At 39.3% G+C, this 21,006-nt stretch overlaps 1 protein-coding gene and 1 long non-coding RNA gene across 2 annotated transcripts; one reads left to right on the forward strand and one right to left on the reverse strand.

Moving 5' to 3' along the window:
* Positions 1-2,597: 2,597 nt before the first annotated feature.
* Positions 2,598-14,008, forward strand: LOC130989540 (amino acid transporter AVT1I-like). The gene is made up of 4 exons (XM_057913518.1): positions 2,598-2,821; positions 10,020-10,320; positions 12,646-13,247; positions 13,323-14,008. Exons 2-4 carry the CDS (start codon positions 10,158-10,160, stop codon positions 13,842-13,844), a joined length of 1,287 nt encoding a protein of 428 aa, XP_057769501.1. The 5' UTR covers positions 2,598-2,821; positions 10,020-10,157; the 3' UTR covers positions 13,845-14,008.
* A 352-nt stretch (positions 14,009-14,360) lies between these two features.
* LOC130989541 (uncharacterized) lies at positions 14,361-15,728 on the reverse strand. The gene is made up of 2 exons (XR_009090677.1): positions 15,194-15,728; positions 14,361-14,589 (listed from the first exon to the last, which is right to left on the reverse strand). It is a non-coding gene; the product is annotated as an uncharacterized LOC130989541 (long non-coding RNA).
* Positions 15,729-21,006: the final 5,278 nt, after the last annotated feature.

Consider the following 21,006-nt stretch of genomic DNA (forward strand, 5'->3'; position numbering starts at 1 on the left):
TTGATATTATGTAAAGACAAAAAAATAAGTTAAAAATAAAAAGTAATTAAAAAATAGAATTATTCTAAAAAAAGATGAGAAAGGAGAGAGATTTTTTAAAATTTTAATCTTTAAATAAATACTTTCTCCGTCCCTAAAAATTGTAATCCAAGTGAAATGACACGTGTTTTAAGAAAAAATATAGTAGTTGTGTTTGAGTGAAGATTGAGTCTCACACTTTTTTATAAATAGTGAGAGAGAAAGTTTGTGGTGTCATTTCTAAATAAGGAAATGTCACAATTTTCAGGAACGTACCGATATAGTAATAAGGTCACAATTTTCAAGGACAGAGGGAGTATAACTTTTATATTTCAAATAAAATATTTATATAAAATATATCAAATTAAAGCTTTTAGCATGATATTTAATTTGATATGCATATTAAATATATTATAATTAAGCGAATTCCATAATTTTAGAAAGAAATAAAACAAAGAAATAAACAGTTAAAGAAAAGAAAATATACCTTTTTTATGGATTATAGAATTGTAAATAAATTAATCTTTCGTGAGTTAGTGGGCTTAAATACTTTAATTAGATATGCGAGACTGTGAGTGAGAGATAGTGGAATTGTGAATGGATCATTTAATTCATAACCTTCATATTAAAATATTTTCAAAATTGCCATTGAAAATCAATTTGAAATTGAGAACTCCCTTTTAATATAGTATAGATTAGAATATATAATTATGTAAGCTTATGAAGCAATAAATGTTGATTAGAGTTTATAATATTAAAGCATTATTACAATAATAAATTTATTAAAAAGGTTCGACTAAATAGGGATGTCAAGTTAACATGAAATTTATGGGTTGATCTATTCACTTATTTATTAATACGCCGCAAGTGTACGGACGCTATTGTGTGTAACAACAAGCAAGATCGTATTCCATAGAGATTAAAAACTAAAATGAGTATTATCCTAAACTATAATCCTTTACCTGGATGAATAATAAATTTTAGTCGGTTTTAATAATTAAAATAAATAAAAACTATAAAAATCACTCAAGATAGTAGAGAAAATCAAGAGATAAAGATATTCTATAGCTTCGGTTTCAACAGATTTAGAAAATCAAATAAATTTAGTTCTATTAATAATTTGATGACTCGATTCTTTTTAAGATAATTACAAATTAAGTCTATACCTACTCCCGTGACATATAAACCGTAGATTACATACAAGACTATTGCCCATAAATCACACTTAAATATGTAACTCCTAACAGTTCCTAGGATTAAAGTCCTCACACAAGTCTCAAGACTTCTACGCTAATATTGACAAGCATGTTACATGTTCTTAGTTCAAGCATTAATAACTGATATCAAATTAATGCAAATACTCATGCAAAATTGATGGTCAATCAATTAAGCAAACAATGCACGAGAACATGAAATGAAAGAATAAATCTAGATTAATCAAACAAAATCAATTAAAAATCCAATCTGTTTACTCCCTAATCCTATGACAAAAAATTATTAGTTACACATAGACATGTAAGCTATCAAACTATAAATAATAAAAAATAAAATCATTCAATAATTAAATATGTAGGAAAAATTACAGAATCTCGTTATCTCTTGCTTTGACTCCACAGATCTTATCTTCTCTTCTCGTCTTTCAAGCTCCACAATGTAGAAATTCAAAATATACAGGCTAGGTCTTTTTTTTTGAAGATTTCAAAGGGTATTTATACGCTAGGGTGTCAGATACTAAAGAAATAAAGTGAAAATTAAATATTGGGCCAAAATCCATCAAATCGTATTCAAACCTTGGAAACACCCGACCTGAGCACTAGAGATTTTGTTTAACTTTGCGCAGTGATTTTGTTTCGGTCCTTTCTCTTTCATCCGTGATCCGATTTTCGATCTATTTCCGTCCACGAACTCGTAACGAGATGAACTTTAACTTAAATTCAGATTATTTTCCATAATTAACCTTCAATATTTCTGAAAATTCACTCAAACAAAGGAAATAACAAGCTCTTGACAATAAACCAATATACACTACAATTAACCACCAAACACACACTTCCCTACAAAATTGACATCATATTGACCTTAGACACATAGAAATATATGTGTTCATCATGATCCGAATAGATAGACAATTCAAGAATATTAGACCTGAAAAGTTATAGTTCAAAAATTTCCAACTCAAATTACCCGTAACCAATAGCCCGAAAACCCGATATAATTGGCCCAAAAATAACCCAAGTACCATATGCCTGACCCGAAAATTATCGAGTTGTCTGATGATTAACTAAAATTTTTCTCATTCTTTAGTTTCACAACTTCATTTCTTTATTTTTGAAAATTATTTTTTTAAAGATTTTTTTTCTAGGTATTTTTGGAACGTATTCCGATTCAATATTCATTACTTCTCTGTGTTTTACTTTATTGCGTAGCATAAAAATATTCATTTTATTCAAATGTAAAAGTTAGAACCAATAATCATTTAGGAAAAGTATGTGTATGTTTATGTCTCTAATAATCATATACTCAGTTATATTAAAATGACGCTCATTTATGTGCGTATTAGTATGTTACAAATACGAAAGTATAAAAGAAGTATAATTAATTTAATTCTTTTTCATACATTTTCGAGTTCGATTGACAAAATTCAAAAATTTAGGATTAGAATGAAAAAACTCTAAGTCGAAAACATTTCGACATCCTTAAATAATTTGTAATCGAATCCCTCGTAACCTGATAGGACTGACCCGAAACTCGATGAATTAGCCTATTAGACATTCCTACGTCGGATACATAAATATTGTGATAGGTGGTCGACTCTACACATATGGATTTTCCTCTCTCTACTAAACAGTAAACACGCATGCTCTCTCTCTCGTGAGTCAAAGTGGGTGGCCGCCCACCAGCTTTAAGCATTGGGTTTCGCGCCGCTGACCGGCGCTGCACACCACCACCGCCCGCGCGCAGTCGGATCCCGGCCACCAGCCCCGCCAACTGCAATCTCCAGCTCTCGGACACCAGCCCGGTGCCTGCAAACGCGACCTCTGTTTGCGATTTCAGGCCGTCAAACGCAGCCACAACAGCCGCGGTTGACAAGTCTCTCGAGCAGGCTGAGGTTGCCGGAGCCACTCCAGACCTTGACGCCGTCACTCTCGCCGCCACCGAAGACCGGCGAAGATCCGGCGCGAACGGTCCCCTTCTGTGGCTCCGATCTTGTTCACGGCGATCTGTCGCCCTTGAAGCCGCCACCAGAAGCTCACGGACGTTCCGGCTGCTGCTGCCTGAGATCCGCGAGAGTAGCCGACGTTGCTGCTGCTCCGGAGTGGGCGAGGAAAGACAGAGCAGCTGCTAGCCGCTGCCACGCCGCCAGCGCCTTCAGCTACAGCCCGCGCACCGCCAACGCCGGCACCATCAAAGCAGCACGCACCTCCAACTGCAGCACCTTTGATTGCCCGCCAGTTCCTTGGACGGACTACACCACCACCGCCGTTCCTTTGACGGAAGTCAGAGAATCCTTTCCTATCATGTCCTCCGGTGATTTTCAGGAGTCCTCGATCGACAGGGGTGGTCTTAATCTGCCCCAAGTTTCGAACAACTTCATCAAAGCCTCTACTGACGTTGCTGGCCCAGTTTTACCAACCTCCAAGGATAACCCAAATTTGCCGACTGTTTCAGCGCAGAAGAATCAGCAGCCGCTGCTTGGGTCTTCTTCTTCTACTGCGAAAGCTGTTGGAACGGTGTCCTCTTATGCTCATGTCACGGCCCCCCAAAGGGTCAGGAAGCCGGACTTACCAGCACATAAATTCATCGCGCTTAAACCCTTTGCTCAAGGAGGACATGGCGTGCTCAAAGTTCCTCGCGAAATCCAGAATTTTCAGGCGTCAAAATTCCAACACGCGCTTATTGGTCGTTTCATGATGAATAAGGGTGAAAAACCTAGGACAACTAGAGAACTCAAGGCGGAATTACAATCGTTGTGGGCGATTAAATCTCCTTGGTTTCTCATGCCGATGGGAAGAGGATTCTATACTTTAAAGTTCCTCAACAGGGAAGATAAGGCCACCGCTAAACGACATGTGATCTGGGATCTTCCTGCCGGTTCGATACGTCTTCGTGATTGGGTTCGCTTTTTTAACCCCTATAAAGAATCGTCCTCCTTGGCTCAAGTTTGGGTGAGAGTCTATTACCTGCCGGTGGAGTTCTGGCATCCGGAGGTTCTTTCGGGCATAGGTCGATGGTTGGGACAACCTTTGAAGATTGATGGTATGTCTATTGATGATGAAGTAGCTCATTTTGCTCGTATTTTAGTGGAAATTGATTTCTCTCAAACTCTCCCGGAATTCATGACGATCGATGGAGGCGAGTATTTTTTTAACATTGAATTCAGCTATGAATATATTCCTTTATATTGCACTAAATGTAAGATAACTGGTCACTCGCCGGACAAGTGTCGGCAAGGAAAAGCAGGGAAAAATGTTGAACCTGAGGCGAAAATCATTAGAGCCCCGGAATGGCAGCCTGTTGTGGAGGCCAAGAGTAAACAGACTCTCGATGGAGAGGTGGCATCTGACTCAGAGTCGGAAGATGGAGCTAAGGAAGCGAGTGTTACTTCACACAAGGAGTTTACAGGGCCGGATCTTTTGGAAAATTTGTGTAACAGGAGTTCGGGGTCTAAGCACAATCAACTGGGGTCCCAGGATGGTAACAGATTCGCCATCCTCGAAAATTCATCTATTCATGAGGATTTGGAGACTAACAAGCAGGATACCATTATTCAGAACACAGCGGGGGACATCGACATGAAAACTGCTTCGGATGAAAATAATAAGAATCAAGGAATGAGGTCTCAACAGCAAGAGCAGGGTCGGGAATTTGCTGCCACTAAACATATTTCTCTGGAGCATAGCATCGAACAGATGCGAGATGCTAGTGATAAGAGGGAATCTCAGCAGCCTCTTTCGGTGGAACTTTTCACCAAACAGCTGGGGGATGTCAATTTAATTACGGCAGAAGGATCTATTTTGCAGGTTGATAGGGATCAAAGGATAGAACAGTTGGGGGATCCTCTTCAGGTGGAGCAAATACACGAACCATGGGGGGACGTTACGGAGAATGTGGCAGCAGGCTTGACTCAGGTCTCTATTCAAGAGGAGAGACATGGGAGGGATCGCGAGACCATTACTCAACAGACTGCGCAGAGCACTCTTGCTCCTTTTTCGGCTGACCATACAAGTAAGGAAAAGAAAATTCTCGCTATAGAAAATGATATTAAAGTGGAGAGGTTAAAGCATGAGGTATCAGGATCAAGCTTACCTAAACGTGGCAGAGGGCGTCCTCCCAAGAATGATCAGAATGCGCGCAATCATAATAAGGCTCTTCTTCTTAAGCAAGAAACTATCAAAAATCGTCTCCGGCAGGCAGCTGATGCTGGGCATCAACCACATGATTATATTGTTGATTATCAGGAGTCCGAGAATTTGCAGGCTATGGACAACGTAGCAAACAAACGGTGGGATAAGGAAGCGGAGCTGGGGTCTTCTCAGCCCAGATTCAATCAATAATTCTTATGAATTTTTTGGTTTGGAATGTCCGAGGCTTTTCGGACGATTCTAAATCTCTTTTTAAGGAGCATTGTCGTTCCTTTTTGCCTTTACTTGTAGGCATTATTGAGCCTAAGAAAAGCCTTCAGAAAGTTCGTCAGAGCTATTGGAGATCGATTAATTTGGTCCCTCGTCATCAAAATTGTCGACAGCCTCGGAGACCGAACATCTGGTTACTAACTAGTCCGGATGTTCAGACCACGATTCTGTTGTCCTCGGATCAAGTCATTATTGCTGATTGTGTTTGGCAAACATACTTTTTTAGAGTTGCTGTTGTGCATGGTGCGAATGACCACGTTTCTCGACGTGCCTTGTGGACGGACCTTCTTTCTTTTGTTGATGGGAACATGGTGTTTATTGGCGACTTCAACGCCGTTAAGGGAGCTCATGAGCGACGTAGTTTGGCGGCACCTTTGAGAAGTTCTTGCAGCGATTTTTGCGACTTCATCGAGGCTTCGGATATGATTGAATCTCCTTCTTCTGGCATTCGCTTTACGTGGTCTGGTCGGATATTACTTCCTCGCCATGTGGAATCTAGATTGGACAGGGCGTTTTTCTCTCCGGGTTTTGCGAATTTGTGGGCTTCGATTAACACCCATGCACTCCCAAGGCTTACCTCTGATCACTCCCCCCTGATTTTCCAATGCAGCGATGAGATGGGTAAGGGGAGACGTTTCAAATTCTTGAATATGTGGACTTCTCACCCTAACTTTCTTGAGCGAGTTGCGTATTCTTGGGATGCTGCGACTGACGTTCGTTGTCCTATTTTTAAAATCATGTTCAAGCTACGTCGTCTCAGAAATGACCTCAGGGCGTGGAATAAAGATGTGTTTGGGCAGGTGGATATGCAGATTAATTCAGAGCAAGTCTCGTTGCTCGACGTGCAGAACAGGATTTCTGACCAGGGATATACGGACATTCTTTTTGAGGAGGAGGTCAGTCATCAAGCTCGGTTGTCTTCTTTGCTTGCCAGGAAAAACAGTCTTTTGCAACAAAAAAGTCGTTCGCACTGGCTTTCTGACAGAGACCGTAATACTTCTTTTTTCCATCGTGCTATTCGCTTTCGAAAGCAAAGTCACAGGATTGAGCACTTGAAGATTGCCGATGTTGTCTCGTATGATAGAGGGAATATTCAGCAGCATATTATTGATTTCTTTTCCTCTCTTTTTAAAGACGAAAGCCCAAGTAATGTGAATTGGGATATGCTGGAAGGTATTATTGATCAATTTGTGTCTGAGGATCAGAATGGGAAGCTCACACATATTCCTGATGATGAGGAGATTATGGCTGCGGTTTTTAGCTTGGATGCGAATAGCTCGCCGGGTCCGGATGGGTTTTCTGGGAAGTTTTTTCAGAGCTGTTGGAGCATTATTCGACTGGATATTCTTTCTGCGGTGCGTGCTTTCTTCATCAATTCTTATCTGCCTGCAGGTTGCAATGCTAGCATCTTAATTTTGATCCCAAAAAAGGATGAGGTGGAGACGGTAACTGATTTGAGACCTATCATTCTGTCAAATTTCTTCTTTAAAATTATTTCCAAAATCCTCGCTACCAGATTGGGGGAAGTTGCGGCTATTGGGGTGTCGCCAAACCAATTTGGGTTTATTGGAGGACGTTCGATTCATGACTGTATCATGCTTGGCTCTGAAGGTTTTAGCTGCATGAATCGCACGGGCAAACGCTCGAATATGGCGTGCAAAGTGGATATTAGCAAAGCCTTTGATACTATGCGCTGGGACTTCATTCTGAACGTGCTCAGGGTAAACGGTTTCCATGGAAAGTTCATTGAATGGATTTCCATTATCTTCAGCTCTGCCAGGATTTCCATTCTTTACAACGGGCAGTTGAGTGGCTACTTCCCTTGTTCCAGGGGTGTTAGGCAGGGTGATCCTCTCTCTCCTATTCTTTTTGGAATTGCTGAGGATGTTTTGAGTCACTTATTTCTCAATTGTGTGACCTATCGTCACATTACTCCCATGGATTTCAGCAGAAAGGCCTCTTTTCCTACTCATTTGCTTTATGCTGATGACATCTTGATTTTCTGTAAGGCGTCGATGAAAAATGCTCGCAAAATAAAAGAAATCTTGGATTTCTATGGTGATATTTCGGGACAAATTTGTAACCCTGCTAAGTCTCACGTTTTCTTCGGGAGGGGCGTTTCTTGCATTTTGAAGAATCGTGTGATTACTGAGCTTGGCTTTGCGATGGGATCTTTGCCGGTTACCTACCTGGGAGTCCCGATTTTCTCTGGTCGCATGCGTGCTTCTTACTTGATTGGTATTTATGATAAGATTGTCAATAAGTTTTCAAGCTGGAAGGGGCTACACTTATCTATGGCTGGCAGAATTTGCTTGGTTCGTTCTGTGATTCAAAGCTCGGTAACGCACTCTATGATGATATATAGATGGCCTAAATCCCTCATCTATAAACTGGATAGGAAGTGCCGCAACTTTATTTGGTCGGGACATGTGGACAAAAAGCCATCGTGCCCGGTTAGCTGGTCTAGGGTTTGCGCTTCGCGGTCGGAGGGTGGCCTCGGGGTTAGGTCTTTCTCGGCTATGAATAGAAGCTTCTTGACGAAGATGGCCTGGAAGCTTGTGCAAGGCCGAGACTTCGCCCCTTCGGTTATGGCGACTCGCTATTTGACGAATTTTGGCTATGCCAAGATGTTCTTGGCTTCTTCGCCATTCTGGACTGGCGTGAGGAAGCATGTGAACCCCTTGGTGATGGATTCTTATTCCTATATTGGCACTGGAGAACACATTTATTTCTGGCATGACGATTGGTTGGGTTACAAGTTGGCGGACAAGCTTCATATTCCGCCTTTTATGAGAGACTTCCTGCAGCAAACTGTGAGTGATTACTTTTATGATGGTGTTTGGCATTTCACTCCGGATTTTATTATTCAGTTTCATGATCTTGTGGTGGATATTCTGTTGCTTCCAATTGGGGAGGAGAGTGACACTCGCTTCTGGAAACCTTCTGTTAGTGGGGAGGTTTCGGCCTCTCTTGCCTATGTTTCGCAGTCTCCGCATTTTACCAAAGTTCTTTGGGGCACTTGGATTTGGGAGCGTTTTATTCCTGACAGAAGATCTCTTATCACCTGGCGGATTCTGCATTTGAAAGTGCCGACTCTGGATGGTCTAATCAAAAGGGGCATGCACGGCCCGAACAGATGTGTGATGTGTGGGTTGGCTGAGGAGTCTATTGACCACTTGTTCTGGAATTGCAGTGTTATTCGGCAGACTTGGGTGGTTTTCTTTGATTGGTTTGCCAAATCTCACATGCTAGACTGCTTGGATATTCATAGTTTGTTGGCTGCTGCATGGAACACGGATTTCAGCCCGTTGGTTAGATCATACTGGAAAGCTGGGGTGATAAATTTTATTTGGAAAATTTGGGATTGCCGCAATCAAGTGACTTTTAATGATGCCAGCTTCCACCAGAATATGATTCTTGGGTTCCTGAAAGTTGCGTTTAAGGAGATGGATTCCAATTTCCCTAAGCTTGGGCGTTCTCATAACTCTTGGCAGGATTATTTGGTGCTTAGGCGGATTGGGGTTGCTATGCGCGCTGTTCCGCCCCCTAAGATGATTGAGGTTCACTGGTGGCCTCCGGCGGGGCAGTGGATTAAAGTCAATACTGACGGTTCGGCGCTTGGGAAACCCGGGAGCATTGCCGCGGGCGGTGTGTTCCGCGATAACTGGGGTGCGGTTCGCGGTTGTTTTCACTATAAAGGGGGTTCAGGGTTCGCTTTTGAAGCAGAGCTATTAGCGATCATCCACGCCGTTCGAATTGCGAATTCTCGTGGTTGGCACTGGCTTTGGATTGAAGCAGACTCGTCCTTTGTTGTCCAGCTTCTGCACTCTCGTTCTCTGAATGTTCCTTGGCGTTTTCTTCCTCGCTGGAAACAGACTTTAAATTGGCTTTCAAATTTTCGACTTCAGATCTCGCATATTTTTAGAGAAGGAAATAATGTGGCGGATATTATGGCTAATCATGCCCGGATCGAAGGGTGGTGGCCCTTCGCAATTGAGGATATTAAGATTGCGGTGTCTTTGGATATGGCGACTCATAGTCGCGTTCGTATGAAGAATTGATGACATGGGGCTTTTTAGGATTTGTTGCTTTGCGTTTTCTTGTTTCTGTTGTGACTAGTTTGAGCCAGGATTGTTTTGGGACGATGGTTAGTCCGGAGTTTCAGAAACTTTCCTTTCCGCTCTTCTGGTCGTGGCCTTTGTCTTTTGACGAGAACTCTTTCCTTTTCTGGTTTTTCCCACGGGGTTTTCCATGAAAAGGTTTTAATGAGGCTAGGTCCTTAGTCTGCTTTTTGTACCTTCAAGGGTTTCTTTGTTCTTTTTTCCTTTTCCCATTTTTAATAAAATCGCATTTTAATAATTGTGATAGGTGGTCGATAAGACCATTTTAAAATCATCTAAAAAATTAGTATAAAGATGAGCCCAGCATTAGAATTAGAAACAGCCTCGCTCTCTACAACTACAAGCCCACACAATTTTCACCGACTCAAAAATCCTTCACTTTCCGATGAAACCTGCTGAAGACGGCGGCGACCTCTCGATCGGAATACCGTTTCTGGGCGGCAATGGCGATAATAAAGAGGCTGAATATCAACTCCGCCGCCGCCACTCTGTTTCGGGCTCGACTTCTTTCTTCAAAACCTGCTTCAACGGCCTCAATGCTCTATCAGGTTTAATTTTTTTTATCCTTTCTGATTTATAATTCAATATGGTGATAATACTGATTTCCAATTTTCTCAGAATAAAGGTTATTTTGGACGAAACTAGTTTGGATTTAGATATTTCCACATTTGGAATATGTATGTTAAATACTTAAATATCCTGAATTTGGGGTAAAATATTATTAATTAAAAAGTGTGTCCGTCAACATTTGAGTAGCGAGTATGTACGTGATTATATGTATATAGTATAATATTCATTTGTGCTTTAATTTGGAGAGTATACTACAAAATCTGTTTGATTAAGATGTATTTGAAATATATAAAATACTAGCTAGGATTTGGAGGGCTGCTGAATACTGACATTCTTATCTCTAACCTTTTGTTTATCCACTTGAGTAGGATGATGTGTTGTGTCATACATACTTTATATACTTTTCCGTTCGTGACAATCACAATATTTATAATTTGGACAATCTTATGATTTTTTGTATGCTATTCTTTTGAGATCATCGAAGTTAGAATTTTATAATGGGGAACTTTATTTAGTGGAGTAGATAGATAAAATTGATAGAATTGAATAGGTGATTAAATAATTTAATTAATTTTGGGACGATAAATAATCACTCAATTGAATGATTAGGTGTTGGCCGAATTATCAATATCAATTCGAATTCTTAGGATGTCATCATCTATCTAGAACTTGAATGATTGAAATTATCAATCAATCTAAGATTAAAAAATTCATGTATTTTGATTTATTTATTTATTTATTATTTCCTCCGCCAATAAAAATGGGTCTTAATTTGTCATTTTCATCTGTTTACGAAAATATGTCCTAGCTATTTTTTATCATTCATGAACCCACCATTTTTTTATTTATGGGGCCATTTCTTTCACTAACTCTCTACTCTTTTTCTTTTTTTTTTAGGAAAAAAATTTGTGGGGTTCATTGATCACTTACTAAATAAACAACTAACTTTTCTTAAAACTCGTGTCGTTTTCTCTTAAGACTTATTTTGATGGACGGATGTAGTAATTATTTTGCTATAAATTTTCAATGAAAATTCACGCAAGAATTATCAATTTACTAAAACTGATTTTAAATTAAAGAACTAAAGTACATTGTTATTTTGGGTTTTAGATTATTAGTTTCAATCATTCAAGTTCTAATTTACCGTTTTCATAATTCTTAGATTCGGAATTAATAGATAACGTTTGTTGTTTTTGGATCCTTCTTCTAGTATTCTTTGAAATTTGAAAGTGAAAAACAATAATACTTTAGCAATTAGTTATTAGTTTCTTAATGGTAATTAGAGTATGTACTATAAACAGAAACCAACAAAGCGCCAATTAACCTTAAAAAGAGATAATTTGTCATTTAAACTACGACCATTAAATTCTTGCATAAATGCCATCAGTCATACTCATAAAAAAAAAAAAAAAAAAAACATTCCATGACATGATGTGCAACATTTGAATGCATGAAGCAAAAATTACAAATTGTCGTGGAGTCTACATTTTGTGTGTGTAATTTAGTCGAAGATTGTGTGAAGAATCCAAGATTAGCACACCTTCAATTCCAAATTGTGTTTTGCCTCTTCATCATCTACATATATATGCGCGTCGCGTCATTATCACTTTGTATAAGAAGCATTATCTACAGTATGGTTATACTTTTGCATCGATGATTAAGCAGGACAAAATTGGGTATGGGGTCCCGATACTGACTGCTGCCTACTAATATCCTAGGGACGTCGTGGCACGTGTTGTCAACACAAACTAAGAGACAAATACTCCCTCCGTCTCTAAAAAATTATGCACCAAAAGAAATAACACGAATTTTGTACAAAAAATATGATAATTATATTTAAGTGAAGATTGAGTTCCACATTTTTTTAAAAATAGTGAGAGAAAAAGTTTATGGGGTCATTTCTAAATAAGAAGAGATTATAATTTTCAGGAAAGAAATTGCCATAAATATCAATATCGCGTCTTGACACTCATGAAGGCACCCGCACCTCAAAAAGCACTGGAAAATAAAAACTTTATTTACATAATTAACAATATACTCTAACAAAGAAGGATTTTTTCAGTCACATAGTTTGAGCTCCTAAAATACGATATAGTGGTTTGCATGCTTGTACCTACGTGCTCTAATCCTCTGAGCTATAAGCCCCACCCAACCATTCCGGGCTTTACTATACAAAAACTTGTGTAAGACTGTCTGAGATCAAAATTCATAAGACGGCTTCGGATCCAAACTCATATCCAGTAACATGTTTATAATTTTGAATTCGAATCTTGACACGTTAGACCATCTTTTCGATTTGTCAGGGGTAGGAATATTATCAGTTCCTTATGCACTATCATCCGGCGGGTGGTGGAGCTTAACACTGCTCTTCCTCATCGCCGGCTGCACTTACTACACATCTCTACTGATCCAAAGATGCATGGATTCGGATACAAACATCCGAAGCTACCCCGATATAGGCGAACGAGCATTCGGGGCCAAAGGAAGGATGATCGTATCAGTAGCAATGAACGTCGAGTTGTATCTTGTGGCGACCGGTTTCTTGATACTCGAGGGCGATAACCTGCACAATCTAGTTCCCGGCCTCGGTGGAGGAGGAGATTTTATAACCGGAAAGCAGGCCTTCACTCTCATCGTTGGCCTCGTCGTGCTGCCTACCGTCTGGGTAGACAATATGGCCATTCTTTCTTACATATCAGCCACCGGAGTAGTAGCTTCCTTCGTGCTCATCGCCTCGATTCTGTGGTCTGCTGTTTTTGATGGGATCGGATTTCACCAACAGGGCACTCTGCTCAACACCAGAGGAATCCCCACCGCGGTCAGCCTGTACGCCTTCTGTTATTGCGCGCACCCGGTTTTCCCCACGCTCTACACTTCCATGAGAGACCAGAAGAAGTTTTCTAAGGTAATGTGATCGAATTAAGAGTGTGTGTTTGTGTGGTTTTTGTGATTGGTTCTTGAGGTGTGGTGGCGGCTGCAGGTTTTGCTCGTGTGCTTCGTGGTGTGCACCGTGAGCTACGCCTCGATGGCGGTCCTAGGGTACATGATGTTCGGGTCGAGCGTGCAGTCTCAAGTGACACTGAATCTGCCTACTAATAAGATAAGCTCCAAAGTGGCCATCTACACCACATTGGTGAATCCATTGGCTAAGTATGCCTTGATGGTGAGCCCGCTTGTGAACGCTCTCGAGAGGCGATTCTTGGTGCGGCGTAGCAGAGGGTTGAGCGTACTGATCAGGACGCTGCTGGTGGGGAGCACCATCTTCGTGGCGTTGGCCGTGCCCTTCTTCGGGTATCTGATGTCGCTGGTCGGGGCGTTTCTGAGCGTCACGGCCTCGGTGATCCTGCCGTGCCTCTGCTATGTGAAGATATCGGGGATTTATGTGAGATTTGGGGGTGAGTTGATGGTGCTGTGTGGGATTGTGGTAGTTGGTGCTGTTGTGCTCGTGATTGGTACTTATACAGCTTTGTTGGAGATTGTTGATCATCTCATTGCATCGTGAATCATGCTTTGTGATCATCTTGTATTCGATATATTCACTGTCATTATTCATTCATTTTGTTTCAATTACGGGCTGTCTAAATAATTATCGGGTATTGATTAGCTCGATAACCTATTTTTGGTTCAAATACTTGAATCCGAACTGTTTGACAAGTCTAGTCTCAACCGGGTGAGCACAGTTCCATTAATCGATCATTTATCATTCGATCATATGGTTTTTATAGAGTTCGGTTAATTGCTAAATAATATATATAGAAGAATCAATATGACGATTCATCTAAAAATTGGAACAATTATCTCTAAGAAAGCTAAAACATTTTATAAATTCATACCATGGAAAGATTCCATATCTTAGAATAAACAAATAATTAACTGATCAAATGTCACAGCCCGCAACCCTTAATGACAATTTAGCCGGGGTTATGACTTGGGGTGAACAATAAGAAATGGAAATGGACAATTACTTAACATTAAGGTATATGAGAATGTCACTCATAGATAAGATGCTAGGATCATATATGATCATTTGGATACTTATAAAACATACACATGAAGGAGAACTGATTAAGGTGGGTTATCCAATAACACGTGTCACAACTTCATAACATAGAGTTATTCTAATCAAAGTGTTTTGCAGCGGAAAAACGTGTGAGATATACATATGAAGATGTATACTCAAGGTTACATTTCTTGAAATGTCAAAAGAACACCCGCTCAACATCATTCCATTCCATCAGCTGCTCAACCTGCACATTTAGAAATACATGCAGGGCTGAGTATAAAAATACTCAGTGGGCACATATGCCTACTATGAAATATAACATGCTTCGTAAAGATTTAAATTGTCATGCCATCATAAGCAGTACAGCAAGGGGTTTTTCGCTAAAAAGGCCCAAGCTTACTAAATTCAGTTGTGATTCTTAAAGTTCGACTGCAGTCTAAGTTCTCTTGTAATCTATCATATCTGGAACTGTGTGCCGGAGAGGTGGCCACCTCTCACGGTCACTTGACCGGCCAACCCGCTAGATGACTCACGGTCACTGGTGTACACTAGCCCTGACAGGATAGCTATCAACTGCTCAAGACCCGAATTCGATTGCATCATTGGCAAAGCCAAAGCAGATAGATATCATACTAAAATTTAAACATTTTATGGCAAGACAATACTTGAAATAACTTTAACTCAAAGATTTTGTCATGAAATAACTTGCTTGAACGTAACATTTAAACTCATTTGATATATATATGAAACTTGAAATTAACAGTTAGATCATCTCATGCATTCATTCGTATAAGAGGCCTACGACACGCAGGGGATCTCTATATACGTATAGTAAAAGTAATGCCCACCTGGATAGGCAAAGCCTGAAGATCATACACATAAAAACCTGTCTTGGGAAAGCAGCGCTAGTCCCCCTGGTCACAAAGCCTACAAGAAATTCTATTCTTAATAGGTCTCCTTGAATCTAATCTTAAGCCATGGTGTAGTGCTTAACATTCTATGATTCACTTAGTCGGTTTTCAAAATTTAATGAATAAATAATTGAAAACATTTCTCTTGAGTTAAGAACACCAACAATATTCTTACTCATCTTTCTTTAATAATTGGAATTATAAATAAAACCAATTAAATCTTAAATACTCTTATTGCAAAAATATAATGCAAATTCATGTCATGCTTGGCATATAATAAGAAATTACTTAAAATATGCACATAATAATAATAATTTAATATTATTATGAAAATTAAAATAATTAATCAAACCTAATAAGTCTAATTAATTATAATAGTGTAGCTTTTTTTTTTTTTTAAAACAACTCTCCACAATCCAATTAAATCAATAATTGGGCAGCCCATTTAAAATAATTAAATCAAGGACCTCCCTTTTTTTTTTTAATTTCGCAGCCCACTAAAAAAAATGGCAGCCCAAGTTTAAATAAAATGAGTCCCAACCCTTTAATTAAACACTGGCCCAACTGAAATAAAATTTAAACAAAACTCGGCCCAATAGACTCGGCCCAACACTCAAGCCCAAACCTAGGCCCAACACCACACTTTTCTTCCTTCCTTTCTTCTCCCATCAGCCGCACACACACATACAAACACAAACGCAGCTGCACACTCCTCTCTCTTCTCTCTCTCTCTCTCGGACGATATGTCCGTCGCCGCTGCCGTTCAACGGCGCCGTCGCCGCCGGCGAGCGGCGCGGCTCTCCCTTCTTCGGCATCTTTCCTCTCCCCGACGACTGCTCATCTCTTTCTCCCTCACGACTGCTCGCCTCTCTCCCTCGCAACTGCTCGGGCTTCACGGCCGTTGGAGCTCGCCGGAGCAAGCGGCGACAGGCTCCAGTTCCCTTCTCTCTTCTCCCTTCTCGGCGACTGCAACAAGAAAAGCTGCCGCCGACGTGACTCGGACTCCCTCCTATCTCGTCCTCTCTCTCGTCCCTCGCTCACCGAACGAGCACGCACACACTCCCACAAACTGAGAACGCCGCTGCCTCTCTCCGAAGTCCGGCGGCCACAGTAGCTAGCGGAGCTAACCACCGCCGCGTGCCCGGCCCTGCCTCTCTTCCTCTCACTCTGTGTCGGACGGACGACAGCAACCAGCCATCGCCGACCGCCTCTAATCCTCACCTTCAGTCTACCCTCTGACTTCCGGCGACTGCACGGCTGGAAGACCGCCGCCGCCGATCCCCAGCCCCCAATCTCTCTCCTCAGGTCGACGGCAGCAAGGCCGCCGGCCGTCGCCCTTCAGCCCCCTGTTCTCTCAACCCTCTCATCTCTCTGCATACACCGGCGACAGACGACGAGGTCGCCGCCGACAACAACAACCAGTCGCACCGTCGTCACCCTTTATCTCCCTGACTCGACTCAGCAGTGACAACACCCAACAGACCCGACTCAGACGCACCGGCATCAACCGGCTCGACACAGCAAGTTCAAAGGCAGGGAAGAAATCAAAGCTTCAAATTCTATTTCTTCTTTCATAAAAATCTTTTCTTTTCTTTTCCTTTCAATGAATCATGCTTTCATTTATAATTATATGCACAGACTATGAATAAACATGTGTACAGATTGTATGCATTTATGTAAATAATTTGTCATGCTTGTGATTTGTTATGAAAATATTGAAATCTTGGTTGGTGTTCTGTACAAACGAGATAGCTGTGTGTGCTTGAAACAGAGGCAAAGAAAATTGAGGTAAACACCTTGTGATGTCTGTGTAGGGGAAGAGTTCTTTGAATGGTGGTCTCTTGTTGTATACTTGAAACTTCATGGATAGGCTGGAACGAGAGAGTAATTTAAAGGATATTTGAGTTGCTAGTGAAAGTGCAAGGGATGAGTTTCCTTCAATTATGCATGCAGAGATATTTGAGGCTGAAATTAGGGGAGTTGGTGGCCGCCAAGCATGGCTAAAGCTTGACTTTTGGAGTTGATTAGATTGACAAAGGATGGTGTAGGTTGAAAAGAGGAAGGTGAGACGTGAGAGATGTTTGAAAATATTAACCAAAATCCCTATGATTAAGGGATTTTGTATGACTTTGTAGGAGTGGGCGCATGGGGTGAATAGTGTAGCAATTGTAGAGACATGGTGAAACACAAGCAGCAGCTGCGTGCTGTACTTGGCTGTGGTGCGAAGGAGGAGGTTGGTTTGGGCTTTTGGGCTTTGGTATTTATGGAAAATCATTTCAATAAACAAAAACTAATGCCCAAATAAATATTTGTCAAAGCTCAACACATTTAAATAATTAAAGTCTAACATAAACTTTAATTAAATCGTATACAAATAAATATTAATCATATAGAATAATCACCTATTCATATAATTCAATTTATGCAATGCACAAAAATCAAAAGACTAAATTTTCTAAAAAGTTTTTGAAATAAAAATTGTTGGAATTACAATAAATCATTTTTTTTTTCATTTTTCCGGCGTAAATCATCATATTCTAAAAAAATGAATTCTAAACTTAATATAAATGGACGGGGTGTTACATCCCTCCCACCTTATAAAAATTCCGTCCTCGGAATTGCATATCTGGTATTCTAGCTTGTGATACTAGTCATTCGTTTGCGAACTCCTTCACGCGTTTCTCATACGTGTCCACCATATTTGGAGCACGTCCCGACATTTTGTTGAAAACTCTATCATACTAGTTATCTGCTCTGGTTCTCCACTTGGGATTCCAGAAGTTGCTTTGTTTCTATCGACTGACAGTTAAGAGACAGGTTGGTGCTTAGTGTATCTTTCTAATTGTGAGAATATCACATTCTAGTACTTGAAAACTAATGACAACTAAGAAATTCTAAATTATCACTATACTTATCATGATAAAAGGAATTTTTATTGTGACAACTACATAGTGCGAGTCCATACATTGGGATGACGTTCTACTTAAACATTAAAAAAAAAATCTAAATTGACAATCACCGAGATCATAGTCATGTGGGCTGGCCAGACCCAACAAAACGAATCACTCAGTCAAATGGGAGCTTCGCCCCCAATCATGTCAACTTCTTATTCATGTAAGGCTCTGGTCAAACTTCTAACTTAAAACACTTACTAACATGTACTTCATCATAAGTTACTGATACCCTGAATGTCCATTCTAATGTCGTTCTAGCAAAGCTATCACGGCTAACATTCTCAAGGCATTCTTAGGTGGTACTCAAACAGTTTGAAAGAGGACCCATCATTCTAATCTTATAGGCATGAACCTAAAACGATAACATAAAACTTTCACATTCATTCATTCATTCATACATACATACATACATACATTGATTTGTTAAGGGCTCGGGTAGTCCCAAACACGACATTGAGCTTAGTTATATGAGTCAGAGACCCAAAATAACAACATGAAGAATAATTTGCATTCACATAACATCATAAACATAAGGCGCACATTTTCTTGAAAATTTTCATAACTTTGAATATATATATATATTTTTGAAATTATTATCGTACCCTAGTTGCGGCAGTGTGACGGTGAGCTGAGGGCTATTGACATTCTTAGAAGTCTAGAGATACTATTCTAGACTCAACATCAAAAAGCTTATGGTTATCAGAAACATGAAAGAAAACTCATGCTCTATCTCATATTCTATCTCTTTACTCAACTCTATATAAACTCTCCAGTCATCTCAAATCCTTAAGTTCAAGGATAGGTTTCAAGAAAATCATGGTACTAAGTCTCGATTTATCTCTCATACAAGGCTCGTCTAATCTCATTCAACACATAGACAACACAATCACATAAGGCACATAAGAAAACATAATCAAACATTATCAAAACATGCTCTGTTTTTACACTGACTCAACTTCAAAATCTAACCTGTTCTTACTCCGACACCTCCTGGACTCGAGACTCATACCAAAAGAAAGGTCTTTGAGTCTATTTTCATATATTAAAAAAAAAGTAGAGTCAAAAACTCCAAGTATTGTAGGAGACATGACTGTTTTACTACAGTCTACTATATTCGGCAGTTTTGAGCAATCGAAAACTTGGATTTTTGAAAAATAGTAAATGTTGTCAAACTGGGCTCAAATTTTGTGGATATTTAGCTAACACAATAAGGTTAATACCATAAAATTTTGGAAAGCTATATCACACAGGAAGCTACTGAAATGAAGGACTCTTTACTCTGTTCTCTGAAACTCTCGGTAGTAATGTGCAGTTTCGGTTTTGTATTTTTTTAAAAATAGTAAACGAAGTCCAAATGACTTGAAATTTTTCCGATGTTCTCAAGACTTATGTAGAGACTTGGTATAAAATTTTCAAAGCTATTAGACATCTAAAAACTGTCGATCACAGTAGGTCAGTAGGCCTACGAAATTCACCAAAATCTCATCTCAAACTCTTAAATGCTCAACTCAACATCCCTTCAAAGAAAACCAATCAAAGCTCATTTTAAACACATATAGCACTTGAAAACATTCAAGCACATTATAATACTCATCATACTCAATCTTGACTCTCTTCTTACATCATAACCTCAAATCTCAAGTAAAACATTTCAACGAACGCATCATTAAAATTCTCTTCTCATTTTCGTGCTCAAAATTACTCAAATACTCAAACATGATCTCATTCATCATATAAATCATTATACACATATAGATTCCCTTTTATCATGTAAACTAAACTCTAATGAAACTTCATGTATCATCATAAAACTCTTAATAAAACATGACAAACTTTCACATAATGGTCATAAAGCAATTAGACCTCATTTTATCAATCATCGACTTCTCAAAATATGAAAACTCAAAAACTCATACAAACTAAACTAAGTCAAAATTTTATTTAGCCAACAAAAGACCTAGTCAAACATAATTAGACACTAATATTATGCTCAATTACATATATTCTAAACCAAAATCACTTAAATAACACATAGGCAAAAAGTCCTAATTTTTATTAAACTAAACTCTTTGAAATTTTATAACACACATGAATCTTTAATCTAATCATAGATCCATCAATTTTAACTATTTAAACTCACATATAATCCATCAATTACAATTTAGGGCATAGATACACATATCCCTAATTTTATTAAACTAACTCACCTCAAATTCATCAATTGACATCAAATAATCAATTTACTCCATCAATCATCATCATAGACATCACATAGACTCATTCTCGTAATCAATTCATCATTTAACACATCAACTCACAAATTCCAAATTTTTGGGTAAACTAAACTCAATCGACTTTCACATCTCAAGCATATACTTTCACAACACACATCAATCATCAACAAACACCACATAGACCTCATTTTTCACCCCAAATCAAGGAAAAAAAAAATTTGAAGGGTAAAGACCCATTTTTTTTTATATATATATATATATATATATATTTTTTTGAAAATTTTAAGAACAAGGGAGGGGTGATTTTCTTTCTTCAATCTTTCGAGAATACTCACATACAATATCATTCAAGCAAGATTTATGGAATACATGATCACTTACCCAAATTTCTCACCAAAACTCACACTTTCTCACTCTAGCTTGGAAACCTTTCTTCAATGATCCTCTTGAATTCAAGTAGCTAGGATGTTTTTATGTAAGATTTAAGAGTGAATTGAGGTGTTTGGTATAATTTTTTTGGAAGCTCCGAAGGTCTCTACCATGGATGAAAATGGAGGAAAGT

The sequence above is a fragment of the Salvia miltiorrhiza genome, chromosome 6 (genome assembly GCF_028751815.1).
Source record: "Salvia miltiorrhiza cultivar Shanhuang (shh) chromosome 6, IMPLAD_Smil_shh, whole genome shotgun sequence".
Lineage (NCBI taxonomy): Eukaryota > Viridiplantae > Streptophyta > Magnoliopsida > Lamiales > Lamiaceae > Salvia > Salvia miltiorrhiza.

Bases quoted from the DNA above. Each gene is read 5' to 3' on its own strand.
- LOC130989540 (XM_057913518.1), top strand. From the start codon at position 10,158: ATGAAACCTGCTGAAGACGGCGGCGACCTCTCGATCGGAATACCGTTT. The intron at 10,321-12,645 runs GTTTAATTTTTT...TCGATTTGTCAG, and splicing joins CGGCCTCAATGCTCTATCAG to GGGTAGGAATATTATCAGTT. The intron at 13,248-13,322 runs GTAATGTGATCG...TGGCGGCTGCAG, and splicing joins ACCAGAAGAAGTTTTCTAAG to GTTTTGCTCGTGTGCTTCGT.